Source organism: Salvia hispanica, chromosome 6, assembly GCF_023119035.1.
Source record: "Salvia hispanica cultivar TCC Black 2014 chromosome 6, UniMelb_Shisp_WGS_1.0, whole genome shotgun sequence".
Lineage (NCBI taxonomy): Eukaryota > Viridiplantae > Streptophyta > Magnoliopsida > Lamiales > Lamiaceae > Salvia > Salvia hispanica.
The window spans coordinates 8,098,844-8,108,287 of NC_062970.1; the positions used below are offsets into that span (position 1 = coordinate 8,098,844).

Sequence of the window (9,444 nt, forward strand, 5' to 3'; positions counted from 1 at the left end):
TAATGCAGCAAACTGTTCATGTTAAACTGAGGAAATGCCAAGCACCAGAAGCACAAATTCATAATTATGACAACTGTTTGATGAGTTAATTATATTAATTGGAAATTAATATGCAATGTATATATTATCTATCACAAAAAATAATAAAAATGCAGTTGATGAATTAAAACTTGAAAGTCAACTGCGACATTAGCAATATAGAAAACAATATCTAATTAATATTCAAATGAATTCATCAGCAGATGCACTAATTATATAAAGGTGGACTAATTAAATGTTTGGATATGATAGCTTTGATTGCTAATGACGCGATTTTTTGGCTTATAAGTTATTATAACTAATTAATCCAAAGATCTCTTTAACTCATAATTAATGGAGTTGTTTTATTTGGTATAAATTACGGGCAGAGTCAAAAAGAGAAACTAACGAATATAAGAAACATCTGATATATTATGAAGCAACCAATTGCAAAATTGCTAATATCCACCAGTGGATTTTCTAAAGCATGAACTCATCTAGGAAAGCTATTTGTATAATGTGACAAAAAATCAGTTGCTAAGTTATGTTCAGTACACATGACAAACCACAATTGACTTGAAATTATGGAGTAGGTCACATACCTTTTGCACTATGGAGCATCAATTAACAGAGATGTCAAAACGTCCTAGAATCATAGCGACTCCAATAAGGCTATCACTCTCCACTTCTAGCTTCCAAATTCCTCGAGAGTTTGCAGACTGTAATTCATAGAATAAGCAACAAACTCCTGCTGTCAAAATGGAACACATTCCAATATTATTGACAACAAAATCAAACTTTCATACTTCGAGCTCAACACAAAATAAACCTTCTCCAAATGCTCTTCTCGAGCTCCTCCAAGAGAGGCATTTGTATTCATTTTTACAATATCACTCAATATTGATAATTTGTTTCATAATCACTTTCATAATCACTCAATATCACACAATATCACGCTGTATTCATTTTTACAATATCACTTCTCGAGCTCCTCCAAGAGAGGCATTTGTATTCATTTCTCGAGCTCACGAGGCTCCCATGCTTATAATTTCTGCCGAACTAGTTTCCTCTATATACTGAGCCATATTGATAATTTGTTTCATAATCACTTTCAGACTTACTTTTTCCTCTTTGAAAACAAATCCACACCGTTTCTTCCAAATGTACCAACATCCAACGCCAAATAAAGTACACGACTTAAAGGATCACCTCATACTTTTCCTACAACATCTCCTACTCACGTGATCCTCACTGCCACCGATCACACTTTTAGAGCTAATATTTCGAACCAATTAGTCAAGCTCAAGGACTTGTCAAAAAAGTCCTCCGTTCCACCATGCCTTAATTACCAGGCTAGATCATGTTCGCGTTGCCTCCGAACAATCACGCAATATATGATAACCACTCTCAAATATATAACCACACCTACAACGGAACTTGTCGAAGAACGCTGTCTTCTGGCCAACTACAAATGCTTCATTAATTTATGACTTTGATTTAGTTTGTGTTTTTCTTTCTATACTCTATTTTGTTACTTGTGAAGTTGAGATCATCGTATTTGCTGTATGTTAGTACAACAACATTTATTACTAGTTGTTTTTGTTCCTTATTGCCCTTTTCTTTTGTTATCAGTATGCTTTTGATATTTTATTAATTTTATTATTATTTGTATTGTTGCTGCTTTTGACGAACTCTATGGCCATGTTTGGTTGACGGGAAAGTAAAGTTGGTAAGGAAAATGATTCCTGGGAAAATGAATCCCGGGAATATGATTCCTAGTAACTTTACTTTCCTGTGTTTGGAAAATATCAAGATTTTAAATTTATATTTAATTTAAACACCAAACTAAAAATATACTTATTATTATTTATTTATAAAAAAGAATAATAACATAAATTCTTAATAAACTATTAATTACAAATAATAATTATATTATTATATTTATTATTACAATGGATAGTTTAAATACGGATTATTTATCATAATATAAAATAATACATATAATTATAGTTTGAAATATTATACTCATTTATAATAATAATAATAATAATAATAATAATAATAATTAGTATTATAATTATAATATTTAAGGATGTTATAAGTGAATAAATTTAATAACTGAAAATTACACTATAACTTTATTGATTAATTATTAATTTATAAAAATAATAATTATTATTTATCATACGATTTATATTATATAATTATATTTAAATTATTTAATAAATTATTAATTATTATTATGAATTATTATAAAATAAGTTATAATTATGATAATTTTAATCATAGTTATTTATTTTCTAAAATTAAGTAGTATGATTTATATTTTTAAATTATTTTTAAAATATTCTAAATAATAATAATAATAATAATAATAGTAATAATAATAATAATAATAATAATAATAATAATAATAATAATAATAATAATAATAATAATAATAAAACTATACTATATTGCATTATATATGTAAGAATCCTAAAACTGGGAAAAAGAATAACTAAGAAAAGCTAGGATTCAGAATCCTAGAAAATTGTACTAAACTTTTCTTGTTCTCGGATTCTGATTACTTTTCCAGTTTGATTAAAAACTGAAACAAACACAGGAATTTAAAATTTAAGGAATCAGATTACTTTCCCAGACAGAATCCTGACAACCAAACATGGCCTATATATTTTTATCAGCTTCTGGCATTGAATATTTATATTCCTAAAAAACATCGATATAATGTAAAAAAAACATTAGCATATACTCCATACATAAAGAAAGCATGGTCCTTAGTAGTATATACTACCACATTATTACTGATATAATACTCCACCGTCCCATTTTATGTATTGCATTCATATTTAGATAATAACCCATTGAAATAAACATCCAAGATAAGATGCCCAATTCATCGAATTTTCAATATATTACTTAAATTGTTGTAAAAAAAACTCATATCATCATTACAAATCATAAACAAATTACTATATCAAATTTTGAAATAAAAATTTAGACTATACTCCAATACTAAATCAAATTTATTTTAGTCGTCGAAAGCATATATATGCTTGCAATGGAGTGAATTAGTTGTTGAACCAACCTAACCAAATAGTAATGTATGAAATTCTTAGTGGCAACTTTTTTATTTATTTTTAGATAAAAATGGCAGGTTTAACGTAGTAGTGAGTAGATTGAGAAAATCTCTACTACATGGTCATTTTTATAATTGGATAATCTCACAATAGTAAATATTCATAGTTGATACTCGTTTTAAAAAAAATACAATATATAATTAAACTGAAGGAGCATATTTTACTGTACAGCCATTTTTATGATAAGCTCTTTAATACGATTAAATTATTTTCCTCTTTATAAGGAGTATATATAATGGTAAATTATTACACCGTAGTATTTAGTTTTAGCATCACAGATTAAATTTAAAATTTCGGATAGTTATATGTTCATTAATAAAGGAATATGGAAAAATTGATCCTTTATTTGTCACTTTTGAGTATTTTTGTCGAAAACTTGAGAAGATAATATTTGAGATTTCGTTTGCATTTAAGCGCCACGCTTTTTGCTATAATTTGACGATTTATATGATAGTTGACGTTTTTACCGTGCCAAAAATTTTAGTACTAATATCAAAATAAATGAAGAAATCATAATCTCAGAAACCCTAACCAAAAATCATTCCATCAGTGCATAAAAATAAACAGAATCAATCGGTATTGAATCGTGAAAATAGACGAAAAATGGGAGAACCTGGAGGAAATTCTGCAGCAGAGATTTCACTGAAAGATCAGGGCAATGAGTTCTTCAAAGCAGGGAACTATCTCAAAGCGGCAGCTCTCTACACTCAGGCTATTAAGAAGGATCCATCTAATCCAACTCTTTACAGGTTTTTATTGCAAAAATCCATTCTTTTTTCGGTGTTTGTAGAGTGAATGAGTGGCTCAAACGATTTGTTTTGCTTTCGAGGTTTATTATTCAAGTGTTAATTTGTCAAGATATGCCGCAGCACTTCGCGTTTAATTTTTGTTATCATTTTTCACGTGTTGTGTAAGTTTAGCTAGTTGGTGGTTCTTCAAGCTTGCATTCTTAGTATTGAAGTATAGTGCCTTTTAGCTATTGAGATTTAGTTATATTTTGATTTTCTTAAAGATTATATATAGTGAGTTCCTTTTTGTTTCTCTGCTGTTATTATCCATATGCAATGATGTGGTATATTCATCTATTCTGTTGGAGCTTCTGTTACCATACAAGCTTCTAAGTAGAATGTAGCTCGGTTCTACTGAGTTTGGTTCAAACAATGTAGTCGAGTTCAAATGGTTTTAGATTTGTTCTCTCATAACCTGCCATCTCTATCCATTTCCCTTTGTTGTTCTTAGCTGTAGAATTTAGTTCATGCCATACTGCGTACTATATTAGGTAGTATTTTTTTGAGATCTGGACTGTTTTCAACAACTTTCACTGTGTTTCTACCAGCAATCGTGCTGCTGCGTTTCTGAATTTGGTAAAACTTAACAAAGCTCTAGTTGATGCAGAGACGACAATCAGTTTGAAACCAGATTGGGAAAAGGTGCCTTTTCAATATGCTTATGACTAGATACTTATAAATTCCATGCTCCAAGATTTTACGCTCTAAATATTGCTGGTTAATCTGCAGGGTTATTTCAGGAAGGGATGTGTCTTAGAGGCTTTGGAACGATATGACGATGTATGTGACCTATTTTGCTTGCACATAATTTTAGTAAGCCAGATTTGTAATATTGAATTATCTGTTAATGTGCAGGCTTTAGCAGCTTTCCAAGTTGCATTGAAGTACAACTCGCAAAGTTCTGAGGTGTCCAAAAAAATCAAGAGGCTTACGCAGTTGGCAAGCGATAAAAGACGAGCTGCAGAATTGGAAGCTACAAGATCAAATGTTGATATGAAAAAACATTTGGATTCTCTGAAAACCGAACTAGTGAGTTTGTATTTTCTGTATTTTGTAATTCGATATATCTCAGAGCAACATATGTTTTGAAGCTCTCTCTGTTGCTGGGGACATTCACATCTATCATTCTATTTGTTCTTGTGAATCATGAAATGCTATATTAGTATGTTATCAACCTTCCATTATTCTTCATTCCATCTGCTGGGATCACAATGAAGATACCTATGTCGTCAGTGTAGGATTGACAACTTAATTATGTCCCTCAAATGTTCAGATTCTTTTGGATGATGGTTTGATTACCATTAGGTGTCTTACAAGAGTGACTAAATATATTTGTACTTTTACCAGTCTGGAAAGTATGGAGATGAAGATTCTTGGAAAGAAATCTTCTCATTTGTTGTTGAAACATTGGAGACTGCAGTAAAATCATGGCATCAAAATTCAACCCTGGATCCAAGAACCTATTTCCTCATTGACAAGGATAAGACGGACACTGAAAAATATGCTCCGGTTGTTAATATTGATAAGGTATTTTACCCTCTTCCATATTATAACTGCAACAATACTCATTTTTCCATACTCGGTGGTTATGAGTAATATGTACACTTCCTCTTCTGTGCCAGGCATTTGAATCTCCACACACGCACAACAATTGTTTCTCATTCCTCAGGCAGTATGCAGAAGATTCTCTCTCAAAAGCTGCTTGCTTGGTAGTGCCCAAAAATATAATATCTTATCCTCAGGTAATGGCAAACTTATTTAGTCCATCTGCTTGTTGCACCTTAGTTGTCAAAACGGCAGATATGTTTCTGTGTTTTTGTGATAATCTATCTGCTTGATTTGAGCAAGTGGAAGTCTTTGAAATATTCAGCATCTAGTAGGAACTTTTTACCTCTCTGTAGATTTGAGCCTGGCAAGTTTAAAAAACCAAATTCAGTCACTTTCCAGTGGAAGCTTTTGAAGATCTTCATTTTCTTAACTACTACGCATGAGGTGTTTGTTTCCAGGGATCCTTAGTTCACTGGTTCATATTTGCTTGAATCCTGTTTTTTTCTTATGTTGACCAGGAATAAAAAAGTGCACTCAAACAAAGATGCATTGGAGATTATATACTTGCAATTTAATTATGTGTCTGATCAGTTCCACTCTAAATTGAATCAATTGATCAATAGTGGTGTCAATCTGGTACTTCATTTGTTGGGGTAGTTGGCCTCAGACTTCCTTCTAGTATTGAGTTGGGAAATATGGTTTATGATCTGATTTTTGTTATCTTGCAATGTACACCACTCAAAATATAAAATATCTGTTACTCCCTGTATTGGACATGTAGGTATGGAAAGGCCAAGGATCAAGAAAATGGAAGCATGGGCAGAGTGACGGTTTCTTTTTCCAATTTGAATCACCACTAGTTCAGAAAATATGGTTTATCCCCTGTTCTAGTGAGAAGGGTCAAACATTGTGCAGGTACTCTCCACTACACCATATCCATGATCCCATATATGTACCCTGAGTTTCAATCATTATCAGACGCACATGCTAACACCTCAAAATGCATAATATATGACTATCCATATTTTCATGCATTTATGCTTTACACATACACCTAGTAGTTGCAGCCTGTTCATGATATTTTTCTTGGTTAATTAGTGGTCCACTACACAATCAACATCTATCCCAAAAAGTTTTCACTTTTGAGGTTGTGAAACCTGAATTTGTACAATCGAGATGAAGTTGCACTATTAGAAAATCAGACTATCATATCCTTATATGTTGCATTATCCGTTGTTCACCCATATACTTGAGAAACTTGAGCTATTTTGTATATGAAACCATTGTGATTGATCCTATGTTTCTCCAGGGACCCTGTGACGTTAGACATTGGTTTGCATGAAATTTTCCCTCGTTTATTCAAGCATGCGTAGACTTGTTCTGCCATGTGGATGAAGATTCATCTGAGGAAACACATGCCGAAAATGTAGAGCCTCTTGTTGGATGGAATTGTATCATGAGATGTGCTGGTGCATGTTGTCAGTTCCTTGGGTTTACCAAAATTATATGTATGAAGCATCCAAATTGAGGTGTTTTTTTATTGGGTGAGGTGAGATTTCTGTATCCACTGGGCATGGTTGTACCAGTTGAGGTCTTGGTTGTAGAAGAAACAGATTCTGTACTGTTGGTATTGTCGCTTGTATGATTCTATTGTTTTATTTGATAATGTTGGCTGACATTGATTTTCCCTTATTGGATTAGGTTTCTTGCTCCTACTTCTGAGTTGTTTATACAATTTTCTCTCTGCAGTAGATAGAATAGTACAATACCTTATATGGCTCATCATTTTTGACATTACCTACACATGTAATATCAGCAGTTGTCACTGATTGTTGGGCCATCATGTTCGAGATCAATTCCATGGCATGTTTTTGGTGCTTTGTTATCTGAAGATGGGCCGTATAGAATGTGCATGAAAACTATTGAGTCTGCTAAGTTATGCATGAAAACTATTGGGTCTTCTCCTCTGAAGTTTGAACTTCAAATATTTTGATTTCTAGCTAATAAATGATGAATGTAGGTGATGGGCTATCTTATTTCAGTAGAAATTATGTTGTTACCACCCCCTATGTTTTTCATTGGCTCATGATATTCCCTAGTTCAAATAATTAACCCATGTAATGCATATGCTTCTGCAAAAAATGATAATTGTCCAACTGCTATATGAAACATAAGTAGTCATGTCTGAGTGGATCTTGATTGGGTGTATTAGGCTTGTGGACTGGTATGTTGGACTTGGGTTCACACTCGTGCTACTGTATCTTTTGGTTAATCCTTGTTGCTCACAGCTTAATATAGTACAGATTCTCAGTACTGTGTCTGTTGACTTTTTTCCATATAAGCGAAGAGTTCAAAGCTTCGGCTGCGAGTTTAGAGCTTCGGCTGCGAGTTTTGCTAATATATAGAGAAGGCATTGCTGTGTGTATTCACAATATACTGCACTGTGAGGATGCTTTGCTCAGCATCAGTTTAGATTGTGATTGAAGAACTAAGCATATAGCATTTGGAATGAAGAAAAATATTTCTCCTGAAATGCTTCATGGAAATGATAAACCACAACAATCTCTAATGACTACTTGCTCTATCACATCCCAAACTTGGCAATCATGCTATAATACAATCATTTAGTTGTTGACGCTTCCAAATCTATTGAAAACATTCGGAAGCTTCTTTTGCAGAAACTGTCCCTCTTGTTGTAGAAGGAAACAAGTTTCTGTGACATCAAACTTGATCATCTGCTGCCTCACATTCAACTGCCTTAGTTTTTGGCTTGCATGCTTGAAGCATGATGTTGCAGTCGCTTACAGCTTCTCCGACTGTCAGGTAGATCCATTCTTGCCCAATTGTATCAATTATCTTTGATTTGTGTAACTTCTTCATCACTTCTCCTCCGGGATTAGCTAGCGCAAGCTGGATACGAGCACAATTAGCTGATCATTCTTGCATGTGAGCATTAGCTATATAACTGCAAGTTTCTATGAGAATCGCTTACCTTAATGCTTCTAGTGTTAGCAATTTTCTTTACTTCTTCGAGCATGCTGATTCCACTTGTATCAATGCTTCCTACAGCTGTTACACGTTCATATTCATTAGTCAGTCTTTGTAACTTAAGTTCAGGATGCCTGTTTTGGGATGAGTACTCACCACTCATATCTAGTATTACATATTGCAGGTCATGCTTCTGTGCACACTTTAGCTTTTCCTCCTCTTCATCCATCCATCTTGAGATCCTGAACAACACAGTCAAGTCAGATGAGAACAGATGGTTTTAGACTTGAGGTGATGTCGTTGGACACAATCTTTCTACAGGTACCTTTCTCTTAGGTAATTTGCATTGGCGAAGTAGATTGGGCCGCTGATATTGAGTATAAGAATCCCTGGAATGTAAATTGCTTTTGGGTATTGTTCAATGCTTCTGTACGCCATGGAATTAGGAATATTACCCATGACAGAAGTCCTTGGCCTTGCTACGAACAATAGTACACGAAGTAGGGATATTGCCACCTATAACAAATGAATGCATCCCTTAGGTATCAACTATTAGAATTGATAAAGGGTAGCTGAATTTAGCTCACACATACCGCTATAACTAGTCCAGTTTCCACGCTGCCAAAGACAACTCCTACATATGCGCTTATGCAGATGATAAAATCGAACTTGTCGATTCCCCACAAGTGGATGGCAGCTTTATGTTTGGGTGTCATTGCCGACATAAGAGGCAAAAAAAAGGCGTGTATGAACAGTGGTTTGAAAAGAAACCCCAAAACCTCCCCAATATAACAGAGTAAGGAGCCAAAGATTTACCCCGAAAAATGCATTTTTTTTGCTCTGTTATTGCCCAGAATCAGTAAAGAAGAGACATATATTAAAAGTGAAAAAATGGGAATACTTTATCTAGTGATAAATAGGAAGAAAGGAAACAGCATCCTAGCACTCCACTCTCCCATCTC

At 33.3% G+C, this 9,444-nt stretch overlaps 2 protein-coding genes across 2 annotated transcripts; one reads left to right on the forward strand and one right to left on the reverse strand.

Annotated features, from left to right (window-relative positions):
* The first annotated feature begins 3,665 nt into the window (after positions 1 to 3,665).
* On the forward strand, positions 3,666 to 7,209 carry LOC125196608 (serine/threonine-protein phosphatase 5-like). The gene is made up of 8 exons (XM_048095197.1): positions 3,666 to 3,907; positions 4,495 to 4,588; positions 4,676 to 4,726; positions 4,802 to 4,975; positions 5,294 to 5,473; positions 5,569 to 5,688; positions 6,276 to 6,409; positions 6,804 to 7,209. Exons 1-8 carry the CDS (start codon positions 3,762 to 3,764, stop codon positions 6,865 to 6,867), a joined length of 963 nt encoding a protein of 320 aa, XP_047951154.1. The 5' UTR covers positions 3,666 to 3,761; the 3' UTR covers positions 6,868 to 7,209.
* Positions 7,210 to 8,003: 794 nt separating this feature from the next.
* LOC125194604 (sulfate transporter 3.1-like) lies at positions 8,004 to 9,198 on the reverse strand. The gene is made up of 5 exons (XM_048092858.1): positions 9,076 to 9,198; positions 8,808 to 8,998; positions 8,639 to 8,724; positions 8,487 to 8,563; positions 8,004 to 8,404 (listed from the first exon to the last, which is right to left on the reverse strand). Exons 1-5 carry the CDS (start codon positions 9,196 to 9,198, stop codon positions 8,216 to 8,218), a joined length of 666 nt encoding a protein of 221 aa, XP_047948815.1. The 3' UTR covers positions 8,004 to 8,215.
* Positions 9,199 to 9,444: the final 246 nt, after the last annotated feature.